At 35.6% G+C, this 17,918-nt stretch overlaps 1 protein-coding gene across 1 annotated transcript; it reads right to left on the bottom strand.

Moving 5' to 3' along the window:
* Positions 1–341: 341 nt before the first annotated feature.
* LOC142617085 (uncharacterized) lies at positions 342–17,653 on the bottom strand. Its single transcript, XM_075789778.1, has 16 exons — positions 17,519–17,653; positions 16,254–16,757; positions 15,705–15,942; positions 14,567–14,844; positions 8,765–8,932; positions 7,835–8,608; positions 7,608–7,702; positions 4,991–5,053; positions 4,776–4,864; positions 4,602–4,667; positions 3,035–3,709; positions 2,694–2,768; positions 2,424–2,494; positions 2,266–2,323; positions 1,475–1,742; positions 342–1,223 (listed from the first exon to the last, which is right to left on the bottom strand). The coding sequence occupies exons 2-16, from the start codon at positions 16,664–16,666 to the stop codon at positions 541–543; spliced, it is 4,014 nt and encodes a 1,337-aa protein (XP_075645893.1). The 5' UTR covers positions 16,667–16,757; positions 17,519–17,653; the 3' UTR covers positions 342–540.
* Positions 17,654–17,918: the final 265 nt, after the last annotated feature.

The raw sequence follows: 17,918 nt of genomic DNA, 5'->3' as shown, positions 1-17,918 counted from the left end.
TTTACAGCTTAATCCTAGTAACAGTGAACAAAATTCTACAACATGCTCAATTGCAATTTAGTTTTGAAGACAACAGTTGTTAGATAGTTCATCTACCAAAGAAAACAAATATGTAACACAATAATATACTTGTGGGTGCATATCTAAAATCAAGTGCCACATGAAGGCCTACGACATTATCCAAATTTTAGGGGCCAGAACTTTTCACTTGCACACATATTCCAACAAGTACTATAAAACAGAAGTGATACAATCAAGAAGTCGCAAAGTTTATTGAACAAGATAAACAGAAAAAGGCAATTAAAGGTAAATGTAAATTGTAAAAAAAGTGAGATATTATCTGGATCAAATAAACAGTAAAGATATATTTTCTCTTTTTCATTGATTACTTCTTTCAAAAAGTATACAAAAAGAATGGGGTAATTACAAGTGCCAATAGCTGGAGGCATAAATTATATTGGCAGGTTGTCCCCCAGCAACAGCACCATCATTCTTATCTAAATAGTTGAAAAATCCATGGGAATATACAGTATACTGTCTTCATGGAATCATAATCAAATCTGAGAGGTCATCCATAGGTATGTCAAGGCCCTCTGTATCATGGTCTTGAAGAGTGTCATCATCAATGTTCAACCAAGAACTTATATCTTGAGGCCCACCTAGTTCCAAAGGGTCTAATTCAGGCAACTGCAAGTTGGCAAAATCTAGTGGTTCCTTGATCTCTTTAGATGAATCCTGAGGAGTTTCACCACAGGAAATCAGTCCTGTGTCTCCTTTTTTATCACTACCATTGGCATTCACTTCAGGATGAGTTGTTTCTGTAACCTTGTTAACAGATCCAGTTACCGAAGTTGATAGCTGAGCTATCTTCTGCTTGGGCTTTGTTTTTGTTTTACGTTCACCCTTAAAGTTACCCTGTGATGTACGGCTGGCTTTGGTAACAGAACTTCTGCCTAATGTATCTTTGTCCCTTTCTCTCTCACTTCTCTTTCCCTTTGTTCCACCAACTTGTGTATTACTAAGAGTCGATAAGGCTCTTGAGGAAGCATTGCCACCAACATCATCAAGCAGCACTTCCTTCTTCTTCCCTCGGTTAAATATGGGCCCAGTTTTGGCAAACTCATGGTCGGATGGGTACGTAAGATTTCCAAAAACATCAAATGAACCGCTGCCAGTTTTATCACTAAAAATATCATGCCGCTCAGCCCTACTGAGGAAGGAGCCTGTAAGAACAGAAAACCCAATTTATTAAGTAAAACTAAGCTAGTGTAAGAAACTTGTTGAGGTAAAAAACTGAAAAACTTGGGAGTTGTTTGGAACAAAATTCCAACATCATGAGCGGTTTGTCTATATAAATAGTCCCTAACCATACACCTCCACTATTCAATTCCTAGCAATATAGGATGACCACTGTACTGGACAAATTACCAAAAGTACATATTCCATGAAAATCAGAAAAATAAAGATTACAAACCTGATTTCCCAGGCTCTTGTTGAGAGCTTTCAGTTTCAAGGGGCAAATTTATAGCAACTGTAGAGCCATTGCAATTCATAGATTCTTCAGCATTGCCAAAAGGAGGTGCAGCAAAAATGACATCTCGAAGTGGAGGCTCAGTGAAACAGCTTTTTCCTGTATCTTCGAATTGCCGACATCTAGAGAGGGTCCTCTTCATAAAAGCTGAGGCAACTTGTTTTGAAACCCTTGTGACCCCACCTTTGGATGCACTACTTCCCTTAGTGGCCTGTCAATATTAGTCAAAGGTGAATGATAAATACAGCAAAGCATATCATGTATAATTAAAACAATTTTTCAAAAGCCAAACTGTGAGGCACTTTTAATTGAAATATATAATTTACAGTCAAGTAATTATTAGAACACTAGGTCTTTGAACATGAAGCTTAAATATAAAATATACTCCCCCGGCCCCACACTATGCCGAAACAGAAATAAAATATATGACAATAAAATTCCTTTTAAATATCAACACTTTTAAGGAAAAAAAAAAGGTTAATGTTGGAGAGATAAAATGCATAATTTTGAACATCTTGAGAGAACAGTCTTGCAGTGAGTTGCTGTTATTGAAGATCATCTAAATTTAAAAGATACTCCCCCACCCCACTCTAGTATCTTTCATTCTTTCTATTATCTTTTCGCCCTTGCACACAACCTACATCCATTTTGCCCCTTGAGGTGTCATTATGATTCATATTATTACTCATCATAAAGTAAATAAGTAACTTCCAATTTGGAGGGGGGTAAGTTACCAGCTGCTTCCTGTAAGCCAATTCAACAAGCCTGTCCATCGCAACCTGCTCAGGGGCCCTGCAATATGAAATTTTAACAGAATTCAAAGAAATGATTTAATGATTGACGTTCATACAGAACAGACTCTAAAACACATTTCATTTACTGAAAATCCTACCGCTCTTCCATTTCCTTTCCTTCATCAATTGCCTTAATAATTTTGTTCAAGTGCACCTTATTTTTATCAACCTGCAGAATCAGTTATAAATAGACGGCAACAACCAAAAAAAAGTGCTTAGTAACACACAACCAGAAACACTTCCATAAAAATCTAAACAAAATTCAAGAATACAATGGATCAAATTAAACTGTACTTAAATTTCTGCTTGAGAGAATAAAATTTGGAATATTAGAAACATCCAAAAATAGTAACAATCAGAAACATAACCTGTTGGCGAAGTTCCTTCTGTAATTCAACAATATCTTGATTAATTTGTTCATCATCTCCATCTGCCAGATCAGGCTGTGACAAGACACCCAAGGGAGGGGGGGGTGGAGGTTGAAAATATGATCAACTTGTTTAAAGAAAAAAAAAATTGGCATACATGTGCATGCACGTACTCATGGTTAGAGAGTGAGAGAGAGAGAGAGAGACAGAGAGAGAGAGAGATTGATTCCACACTTCTTTAAAACTAGAGAAAAGAAAGAAGGATCCTAAAGGAATTAAGTGACAAAACCGTTCCAGATAACTGGCAACACACTCATGGTTAATGTAAATATATTACTCACCACTGTCTCTGGATATAGGCCAACACTCTGCAGCTCCAACAGGATTTTGTCCTCTAGACACATTTGATCATATCGGCAGTCAACAGGGTAAATGCCAGAAGCATTTTTATCTTCAGCTAGTGGCTCATCAACACCATATTCAGAAAACTGGGGGAACATCTCAATATTTGAATGCAGAAATCCATTATCTCCTTGGAACAGATTGCCATTAGATAACTTATTGTCGATGCTAGTGCCCCTGGTGCAGTTAGTGCTCCCATTACAAGAAAATCTGTTGACAGCACATTGTCTCTGAGTTTGAAGACTCAACATGGACTCAGATTCAGATTCAGTCTTGACCCTGTTTGTATGATCACCGTCAATATGGAGACTTGTATCATTAGGAGAATCATTTCCACTATATTGGTAAGACATATCTCTTTCTCCATTGTTTTCTTCAAATTCTTTAGTTTCTTCTTCCTCAATAAGAGCTGACAACACTCTTTGGTACAATGGGGTAACTTTTGTCATTCTTTCTGAATCAAATTTTCCAACAGGACCAATGTCCTGATATTCGTCATTCACACTACCAGTCTTAATAAGCCCATTTGACACATTTTGTTCTTGCAAACTTCTCTGCCTTTCTCCAGAATTGAGAGCTTGGGACAAAAAGTTCTTTCCATGTTCTGGTGCACCCTGAGAAAATGGGATAGAGTTAGAACTACTATGTTCAAGAACCACAAGAATTTTTAAAAATATATTGCTTGTTCTCCAAATTTGTTTTTCTTTCATTTTTTGTCAATCAATGAATCCGAGACAAGAGATGTCCAACATTAATTAAACAGAGATGAGAATGTTGAGGCAAAATAAGATGTCCATGTAGGTACAATTATAAGAGACTGCCAATTGAAATGGAGAATATATTCAATTGGACCAATGGAGCAACAATTATGGCAGAAATTAGCAAGGATAGATCAGTAACATGGAATTTATTCATGCTTTTAAATATCAGAGAGAATGTTTGTCAGCAGAACATAATAGTAATCAAAAACCATGAGATGATTTCATTGATGTTACATACCATGAAGACCAAACCATTGTGCTTTTATATAGCACTTCATTTTCAGGACAAGTGAGATTAGTGGACATCATTACAAGGCAAGGATTAACTCAATAATGTCATAAGTAAAGCTTTAGACTACCATCACCCCTTAGGCAAAAATATTTTTCTACCAACAATTTCTACTGATAGATTTTAAATTAGTTTTGTGCAACAGTCTCTTAAGAATGGGATTTGGCCTGTGAAATTCCCAGGAGAAAAAAAAAAGGAAGAGTTTATTTCCAGCAGCAGAAATCTGAACAGGCTTTTGTTATTGCAAAGGTATGTACCCAGATGTCTCTTTTTTTCACAAGTAACTGGGCCTCAGGTTATATGCTTGTAAAAGGACATCAAATGATGCATGTTGCTATTTTAAAGCAAAGCCAGGCCAAGAGAGAGAGAGAGAGCTTTTATCGTGCTGGGCAAGAATGAGTCCTTAACTACCAGAAGATACATTCGAACAAGCAATTATCTGCTCATAGACATTACCAAAACATTGTTGCCATGACCAAGAATCTGAAACAATCTTTCATGATTTTCCTCTGTAAGTTTCAGCTGGACCAAATAAGAACATAGACAACAAAAAGTAGATATGAGAGACTGCTTGAAACTAACTGAAAGTATGATTAAAAAATCTTTCTAGCTCAACTTTCTAGCTACCACCTGCTGCTTCAAATAGGATGCATCTTCTAAGCTAACAGAAGCAAAAATTGGTTCCATCTGCTTCCAAAATGGACTTGAACAGGCCAGATCTGTAAGTAAGAAATATTTTTATTTTTTTTTTATGAAAAATGCCCAAACATGAGGAGAAAAGCATTTATGTACATATTTCAATTTTCGAAAGAAAAAAATCAAAGATATTGAGTTTAAAAACATACAGTGGGCGTTAGAAGCAAAATGGGCAGCTGCTAAGAGTTCTTCGCGATCATTATCTGATTCACCTGGAAATCATAAACAACAGAATATCATATCAACAAGAAATCAGCTTACATATATCTTATTTTAACTTTTAAATATGTATCTGACAACTATGTCTTTGAAAAGAATAATAGGAATTATGTAATAGAAAGAAGAAAATGCAATTTTCATAGAAATATATATCAGAAATGAAGTCTAACATGCAAAGAGACAAATATAGATGCATATGTAAACAAAAATAAATTTCAAACTTTCAATATCTTCTTTAGTCATAATTATTAAAACCATACCAAACCAGTGGTTTGATGGACAAAACTGTGAACCAGACAAAAACTTAAGCAATTGGGAGTTTCTGATGTACGAAAGAAGCAGCAGCAATGGACTTTATGGATATTTACTTGAAAGCTTTCAGTGACTTCAGAAAAGACCATGGAATTGGGTCCAGAGGCTAAAAGATTGATCCAGGCAATAAAAATTTGAATATTTGATAGGTTTTACATAGCTAGAAGCAAGAATATGGTGGGAGGATATTCTCTGACGGCTGTGGCAAGGGAGAGTGTCTGGACTAATTGTAAACCCAGATGGCACTGGTTCGACTCCTAGCTAAGGCATGCCATGATTTACCCAATGCCTGCTCAATGGGGTTGTGTAGGTATCCAAGATTTGACCCTCGGGGGTGGTCCCACTGGCCCATACCTTGAGGGGTTTAATCGTCATAAAAAAAGGGATATTCTCTGACAGCAGTGTATTCTGGGTTTCAAGGAGAGATAGGGCTACGATAATATGGTAGGAAGGAATATAAGTTGGCTTGAGGCCTATTAATGGTATAAGAGAAGGCTGTCGTTTAAGCCTTAAGGTATATGGTTGCTCAAAAGTGAACGGATGTTAAGTGCCTAGATAGGTATGCAATTATGTGGAATTAGGATTTAGGATTCAATTATGTGGAAAGGCTGAAAGTGTTACTTTAATGCTAAAATTTGGTGGATTGAAATCACAAGAGCAACCTGGTAATGCAAAGTAAATAGTAAACAAATCTAGTAGAAACCTCATGTGTAAGAGTAGAGGTTCTGCCAGTGGCACATTTTTTTTAAGTTCTTCCACCTCATCTTTTAATCAATGCCATGTCTCACTCTTCCTTGAAAAGAAAATAGTTACTATTCATTTAACCTTCCACATAAGCAAAGGTTTTAATGAATTCTTTATTTATATTCAATAATGCAAAATGTTATTTCCAATGTATTTAAATTTTGGTAGATTTTTTGCACAACCACTTAGCAGGATGTATATTGATATCTTGTGCAGCATAAATGGCTTGCCAACTTGTAAATGCCAAGTATGTAAATGCCAAGTATGTAAACTAATGTGTTGGCTAATCAATCTTCAAACTAAAAGTCCACTATATGTATCCCAAGTTCCCAACTAATAATTTTGTTCAACGCATTTTATTTCAAGCTGCAATAACCAAATGTTTTTCCATGTGACACATTCCTTGAGAAAGATAGAGAATACTCTTTTTTTGGATAAGTAGAAAGAGAATACTCTTTAATAGCCTTCCAACTCACCAAAACTTATAAACATTTCTTTCAATATTTCTAGTATTCTTTTCAATTCATCAAAAAAGCTTTTATGACAAAATATTAATTTATTATCATTTGTAATGATGTACATGCATTCATTTTTAAGTATTAATTCTTTTTAGGAAGTGCACTAATTATTAATATAAAAAGGGGTTTATCATTTTTTTTTTTTTGGCTCACAACGTGCTGGGAGGGAAGATTTATATTTGGGTTCTTCCAAGCAATGCCACTAAGACACAAGAGTTGGTAATTTATATGGTTATTTTTCAAAGATTTATATTGAAAACAACTGATTAAAAATATGGCATTCATGTTCAGATTTAGTTGCTTTTAAAAAAATTGAAATAAAAACCAGCAAAACATAAAAGCAAATTTAATAATACATGCAATAAAATATATAGAAAATAATTATGTGGTTAAGTTAGTCAATATAATGAATATTTGTGAGTTCATTCAAACAATGTGTTCATATACTGAATTTATGATTTCCACTCTTTTTAATAACATGTAATATAACTAATTCTCAAATATAATACTAATTAGTAAGCAATATTATCTATTACTTTTGCTTATCAAACAAAAAAAATATAATAGTACTTAATGAGTATTATAAATAAACTATAAAGATAAGGGTTTACAAAATATTTTTCTGTGAACTTATAACATGTACTCGCATGGGACTCGCCTAAGCAATCTCAAACCAAGGCTATGGTCCATCCTTTAACAACAAGGACAAGGATCCCTAACAACCTCAGCATCTCAAATTACAATGCTCCAACAAATCTAACACAGTATAACACAAGAAAAAATTGTAAAGCTCTAGTCCATTCCAACAAGGAATGAAAGAAAAAGGATCCTCTAAAATTTCTGAGAATATAATGAAACAAATTAGTAGGACTATCAAAACTATGAGGAAAAATGGTGATTCCATTCTGCATATAAAAAATCACAAAAAGATGGAATATTTTGAAATTTAACATGGAATATTTTGAGATTTTACCAGTTAAATCTGGAGAACCGCCAGTTGACATATGCCCAAGACGAGTAAAGGCCTTGCGATCCGAAAATTTCTTTACTGGAGGTCGGCCTGACTTACTGAAAAATACGCATACATGGATTGAATGTAACAACTATGATATTTAGCTTAAAAAAATATTTAAAAAAACACTGTGGAGGGAGAGAGAGAAAGCGAAACTTTCATCCCATCTGCAGATAATTTTTCAATACCTTCCACTTTTTTCAGAACTAGGCCTCGTACTTCTAGGTGGCTTTGTTGAAGCTGAAGTCTCCAGTTTCTCTGTTATAGGTGAATTAATAGCCCTAGAAACTGATGTGCCTCTACCACTCCTTCCTTGTCTCCGCACGCCATCTCCAGTTTCTTCCTTATTCAGTAATTTATTCTTCTTTGTAAACAATATGGGAGGAACAACATTCTGAAGAGAATTTATTGCTGTTTCATCGACTTCAAATTTTCCCAATCCTTTATCATTCGATCTACTTTCAAGATTTTCACTAGCACCAGTTTCTTCACTTTCAGATAATCTGGCTGGGGATGAAACATGTTCATGTTTCACTCTAAATTGTTTGATGTTATTCCTGGCAAGAAGCAACCCATTGGACCCAATGGAAGTTACTTTAGCACCTAAATCAGAAGGCAAGCCCCCTTCTGATATCTGCACTTCATCGTTGCTTGACACAGGAGACACCAGATTTGTTCTTCGTGTGCGAGAGATTTTTTGTGGTCTCTGACCAACCCATTGAGCCATGGGGGGAGAGGATGACCCTGTGGGCACAGGACGCTTCCGATTGTTTGTCCCATTCACTGAATGGAATTTGCTTATGCTTGTAGGTTGTTCGCACACTTCAGGTACCCCAGAACTGCGAGGAAGATTAGGAGATGAGCTTCCTGCCATTGCAGGGCTAGATCGTGGTGCCCGTGGAGCCTTTCCCTTTGTTAACGGATAAGGACTGACTATAGAATTATCCTCACAACTATTTAACCTAAACATAGTTATGATAAATCAAACATTACAATGAGGTTAGAATCAAATATCATAATATAAAAAGCATTCAGAAAATTTTTTAATGGAGCTCCAACTACTAGAAGTACAAGTCAGGGACCAAGTACAAGAATGATCCTAAGGAGTGCATACATACTTATTGTTTCCCTTTGCTATAATTCGCTCCTTACTCAATGCAACTGAATCCCTTGAAAGAGAAGCTTTGTCCCATTCATTCTTGGAAATTGCACGGGCACTTGAACTAGCAGGAAGGGAAGTACCATCTAACTTGTTAACACTGCTACTAACGCTAGAGGATCCTGATCTGCAAGATTTGAAGTTTTGGACATTTTTTGTCCCTTATTTCAGAATGCACAAAAACAAGACAAAATAATGCTCAAGTCCACAGGGAACAAACAATACACAACCCAATGATAAACAGAATTAAAACGTTTCGGAGACAACAAAGATGCAAACGTCTACTAATGTTTCCAATAAAAGAGTAGTAGGATAAACGATTTTTATTTTTTAGTAATTTTAATGTGAAAAAATGCAGTTTACAAGAACCCATGAGGGAATAACTTAGTATATAGACAGTAAACAAAATGAGTCAAATGTCTAAATATAGGAAATAAATTTCAAAGACAAAAATGGAGGTCACAACAGCATAATGATAACAAGTGTTTGAGGTTTTTCTTCTTTTTTTTGGAGGGGGAAGGGGGGATCAATATGAGCTTCAAGACAGTCTCTACCATCCCCTGAGAGCCCCACGTCCCTTTTTGACCTTCTTTCACATTAAGCAAATTTACATCTGTATCAGCTGAAACATATAAGTTTTTTTTTTATCAGTAATAAAGAATTTCATTAAAATTGAAAATGGGATGACCCAAGTACAAAAGGAATATACTACAGGACACTCAAACAAAAAGGAAAAGTAAAACATGTCCACCAAGATATAGACCGTCCAAAAAACCAAAAGATCAGAATCAAAAGCAAGGGATTGCAAAGTAGCCTGCTCCATCCGAATAACCTACCCACCATCTACAACTTGAACTGGATTACCAAATGTCCTTTGTCTCCAAAAATGTGCAAATTCCTTCTCTCCAAACAGTCCACATCAGATATGATAGAATAGCTCTATAGATTTTCGACTTACATTTTGACCAGCCAAACTGTCTGAAAGTTCCGACAGTCTTATAGGCACCACCCATTCATTAGAAGTCAGTGTTTTCTTAAATTCGCACTTCAGTAAATCTTCCTCTTGTAATAGCTACTCAAAGGTTTCCTATCTCATAAGAGCTCAAATCTTTCTTAGATAGTTGTCACACGTGGAATTCAACCATCCTAGTTGACATTCATCAGATCAGTGGGGTAAAGGGGGAAAACAGTCAATTAACTTTGCTATTTTATCTATGACTGTAACATACAGCTAGACTAGAAGTTTTGATTATTGTGAATCTGCACATCTTTTAGAATTTTTTACATGTAATTCATTTCTTATAATACAAAAAAGAATCAGAGACAAAGACAAGGTATTGAATAATTCATTAAGAAAAAAATATAGTTACACACTATTTATTATTACCATCTCCAAGTCAAATTCTGAAACTATTTAAGTACCAATTAGAAAAAAAAATCACTTAAAAAAAATACAATACATGAGCAACAAGATAGTTTCTAGCTAATAAGCAAAACAAATCCATACAAATATTAAAAAAAAGTCAATAGTTCTTATTTATTTAAGTGATGCTGTTCTCTTGAAAAATATAATTACCTTCATGTTCACAATGATGAACACAAAGTATCAAAAAGGATTACCAAGAATTAGTATAAAGGGAGTTTTGAAACTCAAAAATGGAAGTATAATGTGTAAATCCCCAAGCCCCAGACAACTCGAACAAAGTACAAACCAAAGAGGATTTCAGTTGCTCTAAAGATCTCTTGGTGTCTCAAAAGTGTGCAAATTTCTTTCTTTCCACACTAACCACATCAAACATGGTGGCGCCATATTCCAGATGGCCGAAGAAATCTTTCTAAACCAATTCTGCTAGCCAAATAAAAGGGAAATCAATAATACAATTGGAGTTCATTGGAACATTCTTTATGGCTGGGAAATTTATGTTGTTAAAAGCGCACTTAAAACTCAAAGCCCCAAGGTCTAAGTGCTTCACTTGGCCAAAGCAAAGCACATTTAATGAAGTGCACTTTAGGCACACTTTTTTGGCGCTTTCTGAAGAAGCACAAAGCACGCTTTTTTATTTTATTACTAAAAAAAATATGAATCGTTAAGTTAATTGCTTGATCTTGAAGGTTATGAAATGGACCATTGATTTATTATACACAAACTATCCTTAAAATGTTGTATTACACAAGCAATTTTTTTATTTACATGTCAAAAGATATAAAAAAGGTTAATTACTATTTTTTTTTTGGGTATTTTCCTTTTAGATGTATGTTAATTGAACTATATATACCTCATTTGATGGTTATGTATTTTTATAAAGCATAAAGATTTTTTTTTTCTGATAAGTAAAAATATTTTTCTTGCACAAAGAATTATATAAAATGTTATGTTTAAACTTTCTATAACTAAGTTATTATCATATTATCCACTGATAATTGTTTTCAATTTACTATATAAAAGTTATAAGAAATTGAAATAACTTAAGTAAAATCAGAACTTTCAAACATTATACAATTGCACTTAATAGGTCAAATATAAAAATTTTTAATTTTTAGTTTTTTTTTTATTATATGCTATGAATATATTTATCAAAGGTTATTAATTATATTTTTAAAATGTGCATTGAATGATGGGATTAATAGAGCCACATAGCGCATAGCATAGCGATTGTTGAAAGCTCTGTGTAGCAATCTTATTCTTAATGAACAGTAGTAGTAAATTATAGAAGTAGAATAACTAGCTCCACTCTACGTTTTACTTCAATGTTTGCACTTTGCGCCTAGGCTCTTAGAAGCATGCGCGCTTTACTGCGCTTGACATTTTTACCAACACTGGGAACTAGAGCCCATGACCCAGTTTTTAGAGGTCTAGTATGCTGTCAGTACTACTCCAATGGAAGAGGATAGAATAATTTGGATTCCTTCTACAAGAATAGGTTTTCAAGTTAAAACCTATCACAAAAGCTTTAAATTGAGGAGTCATATCTCACTCCCTTGGATTATCTGGAGGATTAAAGCACTATCAAGGGTAACTTTTCTCATGTAGACCGCAGCAATCAGTAAGATCCTTACAACAGAATTTGCAGAAGATGCGTGCGATACAAGTGATCATGGATTGAGAAGTCATATCTCACTCCCTTGGATTATCTGGAGGATTAAAGCACTATCAAGGGTAACTTTTCTCATGTAGACCGCAGCAATCAGTAAGATCCTTACAACAGAATTTGCAGAAGATGCGTGCGATACAAGTGATCATGGATTGAGAAGTCATATCTCACTCCCTTGGATTATCTGGAGGATTAAAGCACTATCAAGGGTAACTTTTCTCATGTAGACCGCAGCAATCAGTAAGATCCTTACAACAGAATTTGCATAAGATGCGTGCAATACCAGTGATCATGGATTGGTGGTTTATGTGAAGGCAGACAGGGAATTGGTGGATCCTTTTCTTTTTCTTAAATAGAATCAATGGATCATTTGCTTCTACATTTCCCAATAGCTACTACATTTTCCAGAAGCCCGTGAACTATGTTATGTTTAGTGAGGGATTACAATGGTGATGCCAAGAACCTTGAAACTTGTAAAGTTATTTTTTGATAAGTAAAAAGTTTATTGATATCAAAAAAGGGAACACCCTAGTACACAGGGAGTGTACAAGGGGTCAAACAATCAAGAAGAAACTTGTAAAGTTATTCTCTTGTGATTAATGTGAAGCGCCTAGATTAGGGGTGTTAATGAATCAGGCTGGGTTGGCTTTGGGGTAATTTTTCAACTAACCCGGCTTTCTCAGGTTGAGAAATCTTCAACATGTGGTAGCTGAAAAATCAACCCAACCCAACCCAACCCAACCTATGGTAGCTCTAAAAACCAACCCGGCCCAATTCATTGATCACTGATCTAAGTGTGGAAGTGACAGCCAAGAGAGAGAGAACTAGGGGGCTGCGATGCTGCTCACCAGTCACCGATCTTAGGGTGGTTGGGGTGAGAGAGACAGAGAGAGCTTAAAGACTGAATAACAGGGGCTCATAAGTTAAACCCTATCTCGGCAGTGGAGATCATTTTTTTTTATAGGTAAAAATATATGCATTCAAGAACACTACCTTATGCAAAAGACATAAGGCAGAGAGATAAGTACACAGGGAAGAGAGAGAAAAAAGAGAAAAGAGGAAAATAAACTAAGTACACAGGAGAGAACTAAGAAACATAGGGAGGGAATCACTAGAGGTAAGTCCCCAAGCCCTAGACCAATCAAACAGAGTGCCACTAAGAGAGGCCAAAAGCTGGTCGTCTGAGCTTTCCATGTCCTCGAACGTCCTCCTATTGCGTTCCCTCCAGAGACACCACATCAAGCATAAAGGAGCTAAATTCCAAATGCTAGACGAGTGCTTTCCAGGCCAATTCCACCAACTGAATAGAGTATCCGCAATCGATCTAGGCAAGACCCAGGAAAACCCAAAAGATCTAAAAACCAAACTCCACAGTCGAGAAGCCTTTCGGCAGTGGAGATCATGCCAGGTGTAAGCAGATCTCTATTTCTTTTCTTTTGCTTTTTTCAATTTTTGCATATATGTGTTTATGTCTTGCTGTGGCATCTACAGGATTTGTCAGTGCCATGTCCCTTTTTTTTTTTTTTTTTGGGATAACATATGGAACCTTTCTAGAGAAGAGCCCTTTGGACTCACCTCTAGCTAGTAGAACCTACGGGCAACTAACCCCACCCAACGGATTTAGTTGCTGAGTAATTTAGGGGTTTCCATCCCTAATAAGCTAAGTAGTTTATGCTCATGCACTAGAGTATAAAAAAATAAATAAACATTGGGACACACATGTAGCCATGTCGGCGATGTGCCCATGTCCATTTTGGCGCATCCATGCTTCACATATTTCCTTATACTTTGTTCTTCACATGGTGAAAAAAATGAGTGTCTAAAACAAACTTAATATAAATTTTTTTCATATATAACGTGGAACATCACCAAGGCAGGGCCCTTTGGACCCACCCCAGGGGAGTAAACAACGGATTCACAACCCCTATCTAAAAAAAAATCCCATCCAAAAAAAATTGGGACTTAATTAACTTAGTTCAGGTTTCCCTGCTTTTTGTTTTCTGATATTCTTCTTGAAAGAGTTCTTTTTCTAAGGTTGGCTATTAATCAACCTTTATTCTATTACTGAATTACACACACCTAATGTGCCTTGGACCCAAGTCCTCTCCCTCCACCTTGCAATTACAAGGGAAAGAGATGGCATTTGAGCTAGACCCTAGATGTCATTGGCAGTTGGCTATTAATCAACCATATGGAAGTTGCTTAAACTAAATGCATGACTTTTCAAGCATGGTCAGGTGATTTGCAGATTTGACACTTTCTTTAATCAATTTTTTTTTCTTTTATATTATCTACAAAACTATTTAACATTGATAAAAAAAATTAAAAATTAAAAAAAAAAAAAACACCACCCAAGAATAGTTACATCGCAGGTAGTGTGAAAGATTAACTATAAAACCTACACCTCAGGGATGAAGGGAAGGGGGGGGGGGGGGGGGGCGCTATCTTACAAACATATCCCACACCTTGAAAATTTTAGTTTCATGAACATATCACAATAATTTATTTTCTGTAGTACGTTTTCTGTCCTAGAAAATGGATAGAATCACACATAAAAATCATATCATTCTTCAAGGGATCTCCTACCATCAATAAACAAGAATCAATATCTCATGAGCAAATGTAAATAAGGGCATTGTGATACCAAAAAAATAAAAATTTGTATGTACCTAAAAACTTGGACATCGGAAGATTGCAGAACAGACTCATTGTTAAACTTATGATGCATAACTCTTTTCGGCTCTACATCACCATCTATAGATCTGGTAGAGACAGTGCCCATAGAGCGTTTCCTTCTCATTTTTCTGTCCCATGTTTCCCCTCCAACAGGCAGTCGGCGAATCTTTTCTTCAACAATATCAGAACCATCACCAACATCTTTGAGAATATCTCTATCTTTTCCTATGACAAGAGGCTGCCTTGAAAAGGAATTATTTCGACCTTCAGCCTAAATAATTTAGAGGGAAAAAATGAGATGCATACCAGTCAATGAGATATTATAGATATGTTGCAATTTCAAAATGAATACAGACATTGAGTTACAGGAGAATTTTGAAGCAAATGTACCTAATTAATTAGCATTAAGCAATATATATTGATCTAAAAGGATCAAACATGCCAACAGAAAATGGAAAATTTTTAAATCATCTATAATTTTGTACATCAATTTTGGACAGTTTTTTTAAGTTGAGTGAAGGAAGATTCGGTGTATTTTTCATGCCATTTTTTTTTTAAATCATTGTTTCCATGTCAACCTTATGGTGTATTACACACTAATTTCTATATTGCTATGTGTTGGCCTTCTGCTTGTGACATGATCTCTCCTCTGTTATCTCTTCCTTTGTTTTTCTAAAAGCGCAACATTTCTTCCTTGTTGTCTGTTCCTCATTTTTTAAAACAGCTAATTGACAAGAAGAAAACTTGCACTATTCAAATAGCAAAACCAGAATGATATAAAATTTGCAATACAATACAAGAAAAGTCACACACACTCTCTATTTTTACTGCCATATGAAGACCCTCAAGAAAATCTAAGAACTGCAAAAAGGAAAATTAATTAAGAGGATGAAAAACAGATTTAAAATATTGCTGGATAATTGGCAAGATGAAAATTTGCCCCATTCAAATAGCAAAACCAGAAAGATAAAAAATTTGCAAGCTTTTATTGCAAAACATACAAGTCACACACGCATTCTATTTTTATTGCCAGCTGAAGACCCTCAAGAACACCTAAGAACTACAGAAGAGAAAATAAAATTTAAAGGATGAACATAAGGAACAAACGTTAAAATATTGCTAGATACAAACCCGTATTTCCGCAACTGATGAGCGAACCCGCTTATTTAGAACAACATTTTTTGGCCTGTCCTCCAGTATTTGAGCCAGGTCTGTAGGAGTTCTCTGAATCTGATTTCCCATCTTCAACAAGTTAGACCCCCCTGATCTTTCGTTTGTCATATCACTCCGTTGTTGCTTCTTTGAGTTTAAAGCTTCACAATACTTGTTCAATTTATTTAAGGAGCTCTCAAGCTTTTTTGCTCTACCCCTGACCAAAAAATGTTGAATCTTCAGCAGAGAATATCTATTTAAATGACAAAAACATTACATCCTAGGTTATCGCAATTACATCAGGGTCTATTTATAAGCGACAACAAAACACCAAGAACAAGACATGCATTGGTATAGGTTTCCAAGGGCTATATAATGAAAAAGAGATTAATCTTGAATCAAACACAACTTCAAGTATCTCATTCAAAGAGGGGAAGATTAGGATTTGGTAATATGTATGGAATCGTACAAATACAGGATAACCTCAAGCACAAATCTTCTGTATTTCAGAAAAATGCAAAAAGTTACCTGGCCTTGTCAGAGGCATCTCGCACACTTGCTTTAAATCGTTTTAGGTCCTCCGTAGCCACAGGAGGCTTTGAGTGAGCAGCTCCAAATGAATTATCTTCCACACTATTCCCAAATGAAACCCCTAGTAGCCTCCTTAGCTCACCGGACCGAGTACATTTCTGATCCCCCATTTTAATAAAATCCAACATCAAACACTCAGATAGCGGGGGCAAATCCCCCATCGATGTAGCACTCCCCCGGGAACTAGTAATGGAACCAAAAACATGACTCTCGCCATCCTCACGAAAGCTTCCAGACCTATCCAAACTAGCACCAGTATAACTTCCCCTCTGCCCATTTGTATAGTTCCCCCCAAAAGCAAATTCCTCGGGACTAGCTGAACACAACTCAAACCTCACATTTCCCGCCATCACTTAAAACCCAATCAAACAAACTCAATTTGAAGAAGAATTTCTCCTCAACAATTCATTCCAATGACTTTAAAAACCCTACAGCAGTGACCTAATACCCCAAAAAAAAAAAAAAAAAAAGTCAGCAACTCCAAAATAAGCACTAGTATAGATTCACACTAGTGGCTGTAACTACAATACCCATGACCCAGAATTATTCTAGAACCCATTGTTTACTCCTTTTTTTTTACTTCAACCTAATAGCTGACCATGCTCTATCTACTCCATAAAGTAGCACAGGAGTACAATTATTATGGGACGTAACAGTTAAAACTCACTCATTCACTCACTCACTCCAGTTCAGTAGTTGAAAAATTCACAATGTAAAGCAAAATACACTTGAAATTTCAGTTTCCAGAAATAGAAAGTTCAACTCAGCAAAAAAAAAAAAACTACAGCACCAAGTCAGAGTATTTTTAACTGAAATCCAAATTTTCATTCTTTCTCTTCCTACATTCTCTCAAAATCATCATAATAAATTAAACACAATCCAAAACCCTAAATTTTCAACAACCAAAAAGCATTTAAGGAAAAACACTGAAATTGATATAATTTAGAAAACGAAATTCAGCAGACACACAAAGCACCAGGGGAATTGAAGAATTCAAAAAGAAAGAACGATTACAAAATCAACGAAACGAGCTCCGTAAGCTTCGAAACCCTAACTGATGAAATTGAAAAAGAAAACAAACAAAAAAAAATTCTAGGGTTTTTCAGAATCGAATTCAAAAAAAAAATTGCACCACACTCGGAAACTGAGAAATTGAAGAGCTCTGAAGCAAAATTGGAATTGAAATGCGAAGCGAGACGTACCGGCATTGACGAATCGAGCTTGGAGATCGAATTCTGCAGAGAGAGAGAAAGAGAGCTGATTCTGGGTTTCGTTTTGGACTCGAGAGCTGTCGTCGCGGAGATTCTTCAGAAAGAGAGAGAGAGAGAGAGAGGAAGTTTGTGGGTCCCGCAGAAATATAGGGAGAGGTGACTTTTTAGGGTGTGAGTCGCGGAGGACTGATGATTAAATCAGGGCCCTTTATCTTGTGTTGGATATCTGGATTTTGTATTTGTTGATGTCTCAGTTTCAGTGTGTGCGGATCAATTGGGGACATTCTTCTTTTTGAATATACTACTAGTACTACTCACTTTTTCAATTTTCCTTCTTTCTATCTGTCTTTTTTTTTTTTTTTTTCTTTGTTGTTTCTTTTTAATTTGTTTC

The sequence above is a fragment of the Castanea sativa genome, chromosome 11 (genome assembly GCF_040712315.1).
Source record: "Castanea sativa cultivar Marrone di Chiusa Pesio chromosome 11, ASM4071231v1".
NCBI lineage: Eukaryota > Viridiplantae > Streptophyta > Magnoliopsida > Fagales > Fagaceae > Castanea > Castanea sativa.
Note: the sequence above shows the minus strand (reverse complement) of the source record. Positions and strands in the feature narration are given on the sequence as shown.